The 16,399-nt window shown below is 33.2% G+C and overlaps 1 protein-coding gene across 2 annotated transcripts in view; it reads right to left on the bottom strand.

The window, feature by feature from the left end:
• Nucleotides 1-16,399, bottom strand: part of CNKSR2 (connector enhancer of kinase suppressor of Ras 2) — a 298,808-nt gene that overhangs the window by 129,021 nt on the left and 153,388 nt on the right. The window contains exon 9 of one of the 2 annotated variants that reach the window (XM_049766782.1): nucleotides 1,950-2,096. The exons of the other annotated variant lie outside the window; for it this stretch is intronic. Within the exon in view, the coding sequence (XP_049622739.1) occupies nucleotides 1,950-2,096 (147 nt within the window). The remainder of the gene's footprint in view (nucleotides 1-1,949; nucleotides 2,097-16,399) is intronic. 2 annotated transcript variants of the gene reach the window in all.

Below are 16,399 nucleotides of genomic sequence, written 5' to 3' on the forward strand. Positions count from 1 at the left end.
TATTTATCTATAAGTAAAAGCTTGAACAACACTTTAGGTGACTTAAATTCAGTCAAGATAACAAATTTAGAAAAATGTTGATGAATATAAGCACATATGTAAATGCTGATTTTATTAGGTAATGAAGGATAAATATAATTAGTAATATGTTGAGTTAAAATGCTTGGCCCTTAGAAATAAATACTACTTAAGATCTATTATAATGAAGGGATGATGTCAGGCAATTTACAAAAGGTGATAACTTTGATTACACATACGAAATTATTTGTAAAATCCCGAGATGCTGATCTTCCAACTATTTCAGTATTTTAGATAAAAATGATTTTAACTGAATACTTGAGATTACCTTAATTCTTCAATACAGCTAGTGTTTTGAAAAAAATTATAAAGGAAATGAATTATAAATTATTTTCTAGAGATTTTCTCACAATTAATACGCTTGAAATTGGAGTCTTTTTGATGTTCAATTTGAAACAGAAGAAAGCTAAATGAAGATAAATTTGATTATCTAATAGCTAAAACTGTGGGACTCTTCTTCAGAGAAGTCATATCATTAGAAAGTATAAAGTGGAAAACAATGAAGAGAGAAAATAAAAAAAATGGGATGGGAGGGTATGAACTGTTAATCTATAATTTAATGAGCCAAACATTTAACTTAAAGGATTTAATAATAAATATAATTGGACACTGTAATAGTTTGATAAAGATTCACTTGAAAATATATTCATGATAATGTTGGAAAGACTTTAATATTAGAATGAGTTATGCTTTATGCTAAGTAGAATATTAATTTGTAGGCCACAAACAGGAAATTTTACACAGTGAGAAATCACCATAAAATTATAGTGTCATAATAATATAGAACTGAATTTACATAGCAGTGCTGTCTTGCATTTTCATATATCACTATTCGTTTTATTCTAAACAGCAAGTAATATTCTATTTCACTGGGACAATCTAAGATTTTTTTTGTTTTGTTTTTTGTTTTGTTTTTGGGCCACACCCGGTAACGCTCAGGGGTTACTCCTGGCTATGCGCTCAGAAGTCGCTCCTGGCTTGGGGGACCATATGGGACGCCGGGGGATCGAACCACGCTCCGTCCTAGGCTAGCGCAGGCAAGGCAGGCACCTTACCTCTAGCGCCACCGCCCGGCCCCTAATCTAAGATTTTTTAAACTGGGCTCCTAGAAAGGTTTATAATGTCCTATTTTTAAAATATGTTTTATAAAGGACAAAAGCTCCTATGATGTGCTTAAAATGGTAACATGACTGAAATTGAAAAATGTATTACTTCCTTGCATTTCATAAATCGTAATCATTTCATAACTTCCTAAGTAATTCATCTTAATGAATACAATTTATGTCTATAACTATATTTTAGCATGATGTTTTCTGCTAAAGAAAAAATAAAACATTTGAATGAAAATATATTTCTGTTTTTGCCACCCTACAGGGTAAAAAGAGAAAAAGATCAGTCAGCAGGGATGTACTAGGTGTATTTTATTTACTAAACTTCCTTTTCCTATGGCTTCTAAATTACTACTATTATTTTTTAGGTCTGATTTTAAAGCATTCGATATATTATCATCCACTTCCTTCTAGAAGAAGATCGGGACAAACTTTTCAAATAGAAGATTCTATCAGAAATGAAATTTCCGATTTTTATTTCTATCCATAATTTGGTTTAAGTAGATCATGCTTTCTAAAATTTTTTTTGAAATGTTTACAAATGAAGGCAGATTTTTTTTTATCATTTGGGTTTTAGTTATAGTAACTTTCATATATCACAATTAAGCTTATGAAGCTATGAAGAGATCATTTCACAAACAAATTTTCAAAAGCATACAAGATTAAGTTATATGCTGCTGAGATGAGGCACAATAAAGAAGCATTACTGCGATAATCTATGGCTAAAATGATGGTGTATGACTTATGATTAAGCTTCATTACCTGCAGAGCAAGGGGCTTCCATCTCATATTTTTCAGTAAAGCTGGTGCTGAGGTAAGCATGCTCTGAGGTCGCTTTTTCAAAGTTAAGATAACACCACTCGGGTCCTCTCGTAGTGCATTCACCAAATTTTTCAACTGCCACCCCACCTGGTAACCAGCAAAATCATTACAATAAAATTGAGGTACAGTATTCACGATTTAATGTTCTCCCCCTTTAATTAGTAAAAAAAAATAAAGAAAATCACATAATTGGTGCACCATCCTATTAATTTTCAGGAGATAAATATGCAAGAAAGAAATTGATCTTTGAATGTTTTAACCATGTTATTGCATTCGAGTCCGTATCATTATGAGGTCATATAATGGACATTTACCACATCAATGCAGAAACATCTACGGTATCCTACCAATGCAGTAATTAGGGCTCAATGAAATGATGTCATTATTAATGTTGTGAAAGGACTAAAATACAAGCTCTGTTTATAAGTACAATGGATAAAGCTGCATGCCTGAAAACAAGGAGTTGACAATGCCCTAAGCTTGTGAGTTACACCACATGATCTCTCATCACCATTGTTTAGAGGTAAGTGGTGCATTTGTCTCTCAATTAAATTGACATGCTACTAGGAATCTCTGGTACTGACACATCAAGGCAACATTTTGATGCATGGAAGGCAGCATCAATAAAATAAAATAAACCATTTATCACTTTATAGAGATGGCATTAAAAGACAAGGTAACACTAATGCCAAAATTAGAAGTTATTGGACATATGTTCCAAATGGCCTATAAAATTAAAATTACAATTTGCTCAATTTGATGCTACTCTGAATATAATCTCAAAGCCTGTAATATCATTAGGCCTAAGTGCTTTTTTATTTTTAATAATTTTATAAGCCTATGTTCTTAATAAATGCCCTGAAACCTGACTCCACTGTTAAAAAAATGTTAAACATTATCACTTAACATCCTTTAACTTTTTCAAGCATAGAATATTTCTTCTAAGTTGACTTTTAAAAGACAGTCTAGTTAGGGGCTGAAGACATTGGACGTGTTAAGGTACAAGCCTTGAATGCAGAAGATACTGGCTGGATTGCCCACATCACCGGGACCGCAACCAATGCTAGGTGCAGCCCTGGGAGCACCTGAGCATCATAAAATGAGCCCTGCTCTGGTAGCCTGAGTAATCCACAGATGCTCATATCCTCTCAGTGACCAACAACATAGTTGGCTGAAAATTGTTGTGAGGGGCCTCTGGACACTGCTTGGGAGCCTTCTTCTCCTTCAAAAAGGACAAAGTAGTTATGTAGTTACCAGGCAATTAAAATCCTAGGACTATGCTCAAAAGAAATACTTTAAATGTACCTATTATTTTCAAAGTTTAAAAATACAATTTACATTTAAAAGAACCTTTTATCCCAACTCCAATGGAGTAGAATTTTCCAGAATGGGTTATATAATTATAGGGCAAAATTTCTCCTTGATTGTAAGTTAGGACTCAGGAAATGGTCTGAACAGTGTTCTAGTTATTTCCTAGGCACCAAAATGAAAGAGAATGGATGCCTTTGTCTTTTTTCTCTTCATGCTTTTGCCTGAATGATAAAACTCAAGGTGGAAAGAATGAGCATTTCCACCAAAAGAAGCTGAAATCCCAGAGAATATGATGAAGATGTACGGCAGAATAATGGAAGACTGCTTTAGATAATGAGCGATCATTCACTTAAATTATAACCTCGGATATAGATAAATTGCATGATGGTTGAGAGAAAAGGACCAAAAAGAAGTGAGATGTTATAATGCTTAAAACCCCAGGAAACTCAACTGTGAATCAAAATGACCATTATGGTACTTGCCTATCACGAATGAGTCTGTCAGTTTAAAAAGAGACCACAATAATGCCGATCAACTATAGTAATGGAATTGGCCAAATGTCTCCCATTATACATAAATGGGCATTATTATGTGCCCAAAAGTATATTACATTGAATCTGATTCTCCTGCTAGCGAGCTAGTGTCCTTTCAGAAAGTTCTATTAACCAAGAGTCAAAGCAAAGGGAATCCGAATCCAAGTATTCATTTTCCTTACCACACAAAAACAAAAAAACCCACAAAAAAACAAAAACAAAAAAAAAGAAAACAAGGCAGCATTTTTTTAGTCCTAAGTTTGGAGGAAGAAAATACTTTTATGCAAGAGTTTATGAAGGACTTATAAATGTACAAATGACATTTTATCAATTTAAATAATTGTTCCTAAACTAAAGCTGAAAATGTGTCATTATTCTTTTAGCATATCTATTTTTGACAATGAATCATATATAAATTTCTATTTATTTTTTATTTTGTGATGCAATGATGGTTAACTTGTTGAAGAACGTAAGATAGATAGTTTTTTCTTGTACCATTTTATTCATACTTCTTTTCTAATATTATAAGTATGCTCTTTTTTGATGTATAATTTAAAAAGTAACCATTTTTCTATGAGAAAGTGTAACTGCTTTGGAAAATAGTTAATTTGGCTAGAATATGACTTTAAAACTGAATATTATTTATTGAAAGAAAATGTAGATATAAAATTTTACTTTCCAGTCAGTCTCGCCTCTTTTGCTAATATAACAGTAGCATTATTTCAAACAAAGAAAACAAATGTACATGAACTTCTATATAAAGAATATAACTGGTTCCCAGTTCTACTTCAACTTCCATAATGACCAGAAATAAAATACCAAGATAAAAATGTGCAGTTGTTCGTGCCATAGTATAATTTTATAGCATATGTGTAAATTAATTAGGGACCTAACTAATATATAGTTTTTTTTATAACTATATATGTTATAAAATAACAAATGTAATTTAATTCTATGTTTGCAAAAGTAAATACAGAAAATAAAAGAAGATATATGACACCCTTTGCAGTGATTAGAGTGCAGGGCTATAAAACTACAATATATGTGGTTTTCTATATGCTATTATTTCCTGGAGTTCTGGCAATAAACATGAATTTCTTTGTTTTTGTTTTTAGGCCACAACCAATGATGCTCAGGGATTACTCCTGGCTATGCACTCAGATATCGCTCCTGGCTTTAGGGTACCATATGGGATGCTGGGTATTGAACCCAGATCTGTCCTGGGTCAGTTGTGTGCAAGGCAAACGCTCTACCAGTGCACTATCGCTCCGGCCCCAAACATGAATTATTTTTATTTATTTATTATTTTGTGTTTGTTTTGGGGCCACATCCAGTAATACACAGGGATAACTCCTGTCTTTACATCCAGGAAACACTCTGAACAGTGATACAGGATGCCGGGCATAAAATACAGGTCAGCTCTTAAGCAAAGCAAGTGCTTTACCTTGTGTACTATCATTCTGGCCCCAAACATGAGAAATCATAAAATTGTAAAAAATTCAGAGAAGTACAGAACCAGAGATAACACTGTTTAAAACTAAAAAGTTATGGTTATAGGGAAATCATATCTGCTCCATGCGTTATATTTTTAGAAGCTTATCAAGAGAAAAATAATTTCTCAGTGGTATTTAGTGAGTTAAAAACTATGTTTTGTTTTGTTTGGAGTTTTTAATTCAATGAGTGACTTCAAATACTTATTTGCTAAATAAAAGTTCATGTAGAAAATAATGCAAAGAAGTGAAGCTAGTTGAGTAATTCACAGGTTTTAGTTTCTCACTCCCCTTCCAGTACCTGAAAACACATAAACAGTAACACCTCACACCTCTCATACTTGAGATTACTCTTACACTCTTCCTCTACACATCTTAGTCTCCTCTCAAACTCCCTAATTTGAATGCTTTCTACATTAATTTTTCTCCACTATATATAAATTGGGGAGAAGTGATACCAAAGGCTGAACCCAGAGCCTCACACATGTGCAAGGCAAGTGCTGTACTACATAATTCTCAGCAAATGTCTCCATTTAGTGAGATCTATCATGTTCAAGAATAAATGTAATAAGGCCCTAGACTTCAAGAAAAGTAATTTTCAGCGTTGGTTCTAAATATTCACCTATTTTCAGTCATATGAAGCACAGTGAATTCCAGAAATAATATATTTTAAACATGTTTTTGGTGATGAGTATATGAAATTTTGGCCATATCTGTTAATCTCAGGGCCCATGTAATGCTGCCATAAACTGAACTGGGGGTGCCTATAAGCAAGGAAAGTACCTAAACCCCTATATTATTTCTCCATCTTCCCATCTTTGGAGTACTTTGAGCCATATCTGTCAGTGCCAGGGTTTACTACTGACTCGGTGTATATTGATCACTCCTGGAAGTGTTCAGGGGACCATATGTGGTGCTGGAACTGAACTAATGTCAGCTATGTGCAAGACAAGTCCCCTACCCTCTGTACTATCTCTGTGGCTCCAAACCCTCTTTTTAACTGTCACTGAGATGCTTGTAGTTGACAGATTATAGGGGAATGAGTAGATGTTATAAGAAAACATTTTAAAATTTGTGGCATACAACTTGAGAAATCTGGATTGTCATGTTAGGAACTAAGTGTAATGGTTCAGAGACATGAAAAATAAGAAAAATCCAGGGAAATATCAAAATGGACTAGTGTGTAAGCTTTGTATGCAGGAGTTCAAATCCTGGTACTGCAAAGTCCCTTGAGTACCTAGGACTGATTTCCTAAGTACAGAAGCAGGAGTAGCCCCCAAGTACTCCTCAGTGTATGTTTCAGAAAATATAAAAGATATAAAGGTCAAATATATTAATGGGTGCTATTTTTCAAGATTATTTTTTCTACTGTATCTTTTAGATTTTTGGCTCTACTTTGAAAATGTGGAGTTAGAAACCATGTATATATAATAGAAATATAAAATTGATTATACAGTATTACATTGACTACAATAAAAGTCAGCTTATGGGAAGGGATTGAAGAAGAAAATTTAGCAGCAGAGGATGGCATTCAAATGAAGAAAAACATTCATTTTAAAGAAACTCAAAAAAGGAATCAACTCTATGAGATCAATACCAGGAGAGCAGTTTTGGCATTTCTCATACATGCTCAATAATTAGATTTCCAATGCCACAATACGTTTGAAGTCTAATATGCAGATAAAGTTGCACATTAGATTTTAGTAGTAATTGGTAAGAAAATGCAAATTATAAGTAGGAATAACACTAATAATTGTAGGAAAATGCAAATAGAATATAATAGTTGGGGAAAAGGGTTTGGACCTGGTCCCTCTTTCTCACTCCTTATCCTTCTTAGTTTCTCATTTGAATCAATGTAATCATTTCCTTTTATGATATGCTGCTTTAGAATTCCTGTAATAATTCATACTGCCTTATAAGTATCTCTTCTCTTTCTCAGGTTCCATAAACACATCTCTGTGCTGGACTCCAAAATCTTTTCATCTTTGCTTCCTATTCAGGAACTAACAATATTCCAGAAGTTGAGTTCATCCACACTAATAACTGCTGAGTAACCAAATATCAACAGCTGCTTTTTTGACTAGATGCTAATTTATATCACATTCTTCTCATTTAATTTTCCTTTCTACAACAGCACTGAGGCAAACTATGCAATTCATTTTATACGTGAAGGAAAAATAGATTAAGTTTTCTTTGCTGCTCTTGTTGTTTATGGGGAGATCACACTGACAGTGCTCATGGTTTACTAGTGGCTACTCAGATCACTCCTGACAGTGCCTGGTAGACTGTATATTGTACTGGGAGTTAAAAGCATGGCAACTTTGTGCGAAGAAAGGTTTTTTAACCTACTTCTGGTCACCCAAGTTACATTTTCTTGACCAAGGTTCAAGCTATATGTAATTTGCAATGTCAGTATTCATAGTCAAGTCTGCTTCACTCTGAAATATACGGTGGCATGAGAGCAATCCCCCTCCTCTGAATATGCCAATAGGAGCTTGAATAAATAAAGATTTTCATACCATCCATTCAAGCATGGAGATTGGAATCACTTATGGCTTTCCTCTCTTTCATAATCCACTAACGAACGTATCATAATCACAGAAGTCTCTTAAGATCATTACTTCTGATTTGAGTACTTACATGAATACTAGGCAAACTAGCCTTTCTTCTTGATTTTTGTGACTACAAAAATGCTATATGATGTAAAGGTGTTCTTGCCCTCCAAACTTACTTCTAAATTTTTTAAAGACTCACATGACCTTTATATCCTTACTTCTCTTTAAGTTTAATATACCACAGGCTTGGGAAAAACATGATGCTGCATTTAAGCCACATGGGTTTAGATTGGTGTGGTCCTTGAGTTTGCATGTTCTTTTTTATAAGCTCACAAGTGATGATGATGCACTTGGAAGTCATCATGTGAAAGACCCATGTTCTAGATGAGCTTCCTAAATTTAGTGACAGCCATGTTAGAATACTTTAAGTTTTTGTTTTTGAACTCTATATAATTCATAGAAACAGTACATAGTAATTGTGCCTTTCCTGAAAACAATGGTAAACACAGAACAGTCTGTACCTCATTAGAGCAGGTGGGGAAGAGATGAGCAAGTCAGACAAGTACCTTAATAGGATGAATACAGGGGACAGTGCATCCTCTTCAAAGAATGTTAAACTCATTCATGAGAAGTACTTTTAGGGGAGTTTTCCTATTTATGTAAGATGAATGTATTAGAGGTTGGACAGGGAAAGGGGACATGAAGATGGAGTAGATGAAGGAAGCTGTGAGACAATTATTATGAGTTTTAACAACTTTCTATATAGGCAAGTGTTGGCCCACTAACTACATGTTCTCCCTGGTCTTTTCAACCCTAACGTAGCAAAAGCATTCTTGAATTTGTATTTTCCATACCTATACAACTAGGTTAATATTAAAAAAACATAAAACTGCTCATGTCTGGAAAATACTTCCCTCAGATGACTAATATAACTCACTGTTTGCATCCCAGTGGTATATTTATTACATGCCTTGTATATTTTCCCTATCCTCTCCTCTTTCCACCTGTCCACCCAAAAAGAAAAGGAAAAGGAATGACCTTTTGGAGAATAAAAACAAAGTTATTTGTCAGATAATCCTGAAATCAATAAAGCACTTTACAAAATGGCAGAGATTATTAAGATTATTCAACTGGTGAAATAATATGGAATGAAAATAAAAATATTTTAGAGACAATAAGGTGAAATTCTTTAAAAGTTTCTCTTTTTTTGCAGGGACTACACCCACAGTGCTCAGGGATTACTCCTGAATCTGCACTCAAGTATCACTCCTGGCAATGTTCAGAGGATTATTTGGAATGCTGGGGAATCAAATTTGGGTCAGCCACATGCAAGACTAATGTCTTTTCTGCTCTATTATCTCTCTGATCCCTTAGGTTTCGTTTCCTATTTAAAGTCACAATATAGGCTTGCTTTGTTCTCTCTTTTACACATATCTCTCTGTCATTTCTTCTCTAGAGAAGCCTATGTTCCCGATTGAACACATATTCCTCTCTTTCGCCCCCCTCACATATTCTTAAGTAGTTTTATTCAATAAAAACTATTTTCACTTACAAAAACTACAATGTAGAATTAAATATTTTTAGAAAAAATATATTAACTTTTGAAATGACCATGCATATACAGATCTTGGGAATATACCCTAGGGGCCCCAAAACACAATGCATAAAAGGTATTGTGGCACTATTAACGATAGTGAGAATCTGGAAACAACTCAAATGCCCAAGAATAGATGAGTGGACAAAGAAACTTTAGTACATCTACACAATGAAATACAATGCATCTAGTTGGAAAAAATGAAGCCATAAAATTTGCTTTCACATGGATGGATAAGGAGAGAATTATGCTAAAGGAAATACATCAGAGGAGAGAGACAGACATAGAATGATTATATTCACTTGTGGGATATTAAAAAGATAGTATGGTAGTAATGCACAAAGACAATAGAGAGTAGGAGTACTGGTGCAATGGTAGGAAGCTTGCCACAAAAAGTAGGGAAGTGCAGTGAGGGCAGAGAAGGGACCACTATAATGATAGTGGAAATCATCACTGGTCAAGAATTGGGAGCTGAGAGGAGGTAAAGTGAATTTTATCCAGAATCCAAGTAATGATACCAATCCATAACTTCTAAATAACCAAATAAAAATCTATTACTATAAGTGAACACTTGAAAGAAATAGCAGTAATATCCTAGAAATGCAAACGTATAGTCACAGTGATGTAACTCTGAGGATAACATTGATAATGAATTTCATTATTTTTATCAAAGACTCTATCACATATATGTGCATATATTCATATATATATTTTTGTATAAACAATGCCAAGATGAATTTTTCTCCAGAAATATGGCATAGTAGTTATAAAGGGTCTGTTTCTAACTAGTTAATGGCTATTCCAGTCACATAAATTTACAGGATGGAACATGTCTTTTAAAGAACATCTTACACAGAACATTTTATCAGGAGAGAAGTTATTTAAAGCGGTATTTCACATACGCTGAACTATTAGCTTCCTGACTTTCTAAAGTAGAAAAATCCTGTGACTACAAGAAATGTCAAGTAATGACACTCACTACTTTAACAGAAAATTACTTCAATTGTATATTGGAAATTATTTTATGGGCAAGACAAACAGGATTAAAATCTCCTAAGAAACATTTTCAGTTATCAAAGTACTAAAAAGCAGAGACCTTGCTTCTCTGTGGTTGGGGTTTGTAATTTCTTTGATAAGCCGAAACAGACACCAGTTGTGCCTAGATAAAGGGAAAACAATGTGGGCAGGTCCTAGGACAATGCCTTGCCTGGGTTAGGTGCACAAGAGGCACTGGGATTAGTGGTACTGATATGAGAAGCTTCCTTGATCTTGGGAAACAGAGGGAAGAAGTCTCTGACTCCATTAGGGCTTGCCTTAGCCTGTATTCCAAACAACAGCTGAAGAATTATTTACAAACATAAAGAAATCTCTATTCTGTGTTCCCAAGTATCCATACTTAAGTATAAATGGAAGTTTAGCTCTCTCCCTTTCTCTTTTGTCACATCTATGTTTGCAGTTACAATAGACCATCTTAATACCAACCTATTATCTTTCACAAGACAAACACATAGACTCATTATCATTACATATGGTACCGTGTATAAAGGTGATTACTCACAGGTTTTAATGTATAAATAAAATAACTTCAGTTTTAATGACTTGAGGTCTGCCTTTATCAATGCCTAATGATAATTGTGACACTTATACCCATGTTATTGTGCTCTTTGTTCCCTTTGAATTCAACCTACTACCGTTCAAAATATGATGATGACACTGGCTTTGCCAAAGTTTGGTGCTCAATTAATTATCATTTTCTCCTCCTTTGCATTACCGACATTTATTAGAATATTTAATGAACTCAGAATTTTATTCCAATGACAGCTATTTATTTATCAAAATAGTTAGTGGAAAAAATGTCGCATGGTTAAACAACTTAGAAGTAATGAATTATGATATACAATAGCTTCCAAAGATTTTGACATTGCTAAATCCCGAGTATCAATTTACAAACTTTACCATCACTTGAAATTTTTAACAAAGTATTGATGAGACAATCTTACAATATTAAATTACAGAACACTTGTAAATACCCTGATTAAATACACCAATATGAAGAACAAAGGTAATTTTAAACTCAATCATTGAGGAATTTAAGCAAATAAGTCTGTGTATTCAGAATATGCCCCAAGGTAAATCTATTTTCAATAAAGCCTTAGCATTACTAATTTTACAAACACAGTTAAAAAATAGTGTCTTGGAGAGACACAAACCTTTGAAAACAAGGAGTATAGAAAGAAGATAAAAATGAGCTGACATTTGAAAATAAGGTATATATAAATTAAAAGCTTTTTTTCATTATGGTAAAAACATTAGAATTTTACATCTTTATTTGTTGAGCCACTCTTCATCTTAGATGAAACTTAAGTTTAAAAGGGAAATAAGGCAACATTCAGACATTCTGTTACACATTTATTTTTGTGGCTTAATTTTACTGTAAAATTCAGGCCATGTGAGTCAGAGCAATAGTAAGCAGGTAGGGTGCTTGCATTGCACACAGCTGACCTGTGTTCAAGTCCTGACACCTGAAATTGTCCCCTAAGCATGCCAAGAGCAATTCCTGAGTGTAGCGTCGAAAACTGTGAGTACTGTAAGGTGTGATCCAAAACCATTTAAAAAATTCAGATTATTTGTGTTCTTAAAATCTGAATTGTACATTTAGTACTTAATATTTTCCTGTAAATTTCACAATTATATATAACATTATATATTAGAGAATTCTTGATTAGTTCAGTCATATAATTAGAATTTCTTGATTAGCGCATAAGGCAGATCGAGGGAGGAAGAAAACAGTAATCATAATATTTCTTTTTATTAATTTTCTTTTTATTAATCCCTTCATACTTTTCACGAAAGGTGATAAAATTCCATATCCCATTATTTATACTAGATCTTATTTCCTATCACTTTATATTAACTGCAGGCTGATTTTTTTCTCTTGTGGCAAAAATAATCAAAGAACCGTAGATATGCATAATTTAGCATCTTGAACATGTAACTCTATCCCTTCTTGCATTTCAATATGGTATTTGGTAAATCTGGAATCTCTGAAAGCCAGTAGCTCATTGTAGAGAAGTTTATGATTTATATTCATGAATGTTATAGAAAACTAAACCAAAGCCAATTTTATTTTATTAAGTCATATATATTTATTCTATTTCATAGTATTATTTATTTCTTCATGGTATCCTTTGACATCACCAACAGATAAAACTGAGTAAATCTAAAAGCCACTATTAATGAGGTGGAAGGGGAAGAAAATCACACCACAGTAAAAAGCTGTGGAGGTGAATTTATTATCATGCCACAGAACTTTATTCTCTAGAAAATTAGTAACATTTAAACAAACATAGTAATATATTTACTCTAGTATTTTAATTAAAATATTTACATAGGTAAATGTAAACAATCATATTTATAAATTATTACATTCCAGCTATCCCTATCTATATTTTATTTCTGCTTTTAAAAACACTGGTAATACAAACATTTTAAAATAAAGAATCCAGTCACCAAAGCTAAGGGATGAAATAAATCACTGTTATCTAAAATCAATAGCTCATACAATGAGAATTCTGAGGCAGAATAAAACAAATACCTATTCTTATTTTAAAAATTATGATTAAATTTGATTTAGAAAGCCAAATGAAGAAAAGTAATTAAAAGTAATCAAATCCAAGAAGAAATACAAGTGGCCCAAAAACACATGAAAAAATTCTCCACATCACTAATCATCAGGGAGATGCAAATCAAAACAACAATAAGGTACCATCTCTTACCACAGAGACTGGCACACATCACAAAGAACAAGGACAATCAGTGCTGGTGGGATGTAGAGAGAAAGGAACTCTTAATCACTGCTGGTGGGAATGTCCTCTAGTCCAGCCTTTATGGAAAACAATATGGAGATTCCTCAAAAAACTGGAAATTGAGCTCCTATTTGATCCAGCTATACCACTTTTAGGGATATACCCTAGGAACACAAAATATAGTTCAAAAATTCCTTTATCACACCTATATTCATTGGAGCACTATTTACAATAGTCAGACTCTGGAAACAACCAAGATGCCCTACAACAGATGAATTGCTAAAGAAGCTATGGCACATGTACACAATAGAATAGTGTACAGCTATCAGGAGAGACGAAGCAATGATTTTTTCTTATATGTGGATGTACATGGACTCTATTATGTTGAGTGAAATAAATCAGAAGGAGAGAGATAGACACAGAATAGTCTCCCTGTTCTATAGGTTTTAAGAAAAATTAGGGACATTATTATGATAATCCTCAGAGACAATAGAGGTGAAGGCTGGAAGGACCAGCTCACAATATGAAGCTCGTCACAAAGAGTAGTGGGATAGCTAGGGAAATAACTACACTAACAACTATCATGATAATCTTAATGAGCGAGAGAAATAATGCCCATCTCAAGTACACGCAAGGGTTGGGAATGAAGGAGGAGGGTCATTGATGGTGGGAATGTTGCACTGGTGAAGGGGGGTGTTCTGTTTCTGACTGAAATCCAACTACAATCATGCTTGTAATAATGGTGCTTCGATAAAGATTTTATAGAAAAAAGGAACCAAATTCCTTATTTTAAAAATGTTAATTTTTTTTTTTTTACAAATTTTCTTGTATTATGTGGGGATTGTCTCATACATGAAGACAAGTGCTCTACACTGACTCACTTCCTGGCCCTAATACTATTAGTAATTTAAAAATGCTATTTAGTGGTTGTTTTAGTCATCTTTATCTTTGGGCCACACCCGGTGATGCTCATGACTTACTCCTGATTCTGTGCTCAGGGATCACTCTTGATGGTGCCTCGGGGACCTTATGCTGTTCCAGTGTCAGATATAGGCTATGCAAGTGCCTTAACCCTGAACTATTTTTTCAGAAGTCGTAGTAGACATTTAATGAAGCCATAGATGTCTAAAACTATTAGCAAATATTGTAATAGGTTTATCAAAACATAATAAAACCATGTGCATATAAGTACATACATAAACAGTATCAAACTCTAAGTAAAATTATACTTTGAGAATTTTTATAGATATTACATTTTAAAATTAACCAAATCATTTTAGCAGAATTGCAGTAATTCAGGCTAAAAAGGCACCTCTTAAACGGAGCTAAAAAGAAATTTCTGCCATTTGTCCTAGTTAAACTATCCTTTATTTCTCAGTATAAAAGTTATAAGATGTAAAATACCTAAAAATACCTAAAACCATGCTATATCAGAAGAATGTTACACTTAACAGAGGAAACCTATGTTTTAAAAGTAGATTTAAATAAAAAATTATTCTTTCTAAAATTTTCTATCATATAGTGTTGTAATATAGATCATCTGTAATAACCTTAAACGCAGTAAAAATTTTGTTTACTAACTTCCCACTCCTACTATGGTAAAAAAGTGGATTAGGTAATTGTTACTGGAGGACTTAGACATTTTGATAGAAGGGGAAAAGAGCTGACTTTAGGAGCAAGAGAGAGATTTCAGAGGTCTGGAGTATGTACTTTGCAAGTAAGAGGCCCAGATTTAGCCCCTGGCAAACACAGTCCAGTAAGTACTACTGGGGTAACCACCTCAGCACTAAGTCAGGAATAATTCTAGAGCATTGATGGGTGAGATACAAAACTCCAACCAAACCCAGCACTTAAATGATTGAAATTTACTTGCTAATGATTAGAAAAATTAATAAGTCAGAGTAAATACAGACATAAGTCAAATTAAAATTTTAAGTATACAAAACAATTACAAGGAAATCTTAAATTACAAATAAAATATAACTATATGTGATGCTAATGTAGTCTAATAATAAATATACATGAGAGTCACTATCTTTAAAGCAATTACTCTTTTCCAAGATAAGCTAGTAAAACTGCATAAATATAAAATAAATCATGAATTCAGAGGCCTGCAGAAAAATCAAGAATTAACAGAAGATAACTATTGTTAAAATATTATACAATTTATAGAATTTATAAAAAAAAGACAGGTAAAATTTAGTTTAATAACAGAAAAATACTATAAGGAGTATAAAATAATTGATTTTTATTGGAAAAACAGAACAAATTCATATCAGTATGGGGCACTTCAAAACCAGTTTACATACATTTTTATGAAACCTATACTGTTAAATGAAAATAAATGATTACTGCCTCAGATACCATCCACAATATAAAATGAAAGTGAAATAAATATTACCATGAGTTTCCTTTACTTTTTTTGAAAAGTAAATTTTCCTTCTAAGAGAAAAATTCATTTGCTCTGTTTTAGAATGCAAATTTCTTTGGCTCCTAACAGTTTAGGGTATTATCATAAGCATTTACTAACCAATATGCTAAATACCATGCTAATATCTTTAATTACTGTAACCCAGCAACATCTTGCATTCGTGGAAATAAGGTGCAATGCACCAGAATTTGTAAGCTTATGTTTCAAAAATCTGGGGCGCAGGAATTAAATGACAAATTCTATCTCCTTTGAGAAAGAAGAAATAAAAACAAATATTAGGGAGAAAATGGAAGGAATGTTGAGTGAGAAGGAGATAAAAACAGAAAAGAAAAGGAAAGGAAAATGGCATTAGAAGAAAATTCTGAAAAATAAAGACAATTTACTAAATTTAAAAAGAGTGCATATGGGGTTGCCCCATATTATTATGATATTGATTCCACACAATAAATAATCAGTCCTTCCTGCTGACGTCAGGACATGGGGAAGTGAAGAGGAGAATTTTAGTATCATGACTCCCATCTCTTCTCTATTGTTTGAGGATTGAGAGAAAATTGTTTGAATGTAGGGCAAAATATAAGAAACTGTAGTGAAAATAAGGCAGAATGAATTCATATGACGTTACAATGACCTTTTCAGATGACCAAACAGTCCACTGATTTATTCCTTCTCT

This window comes from Suncus etruscus, chromosome X (genome assembly GCF_024139225.1).
Source record: "Suncus etruscus isolate mSunEtr1 chromosome X, mSunEtr1.pri.cur, whole genome shotgun sequence".
Classification (NCBI taxonomy): domain Eukaryota; kingdom Metazoa; phylum Chordata; class Mammalia; order Eulipotyphla; family Soricidae; genus Suncus; species Suncus etruscus.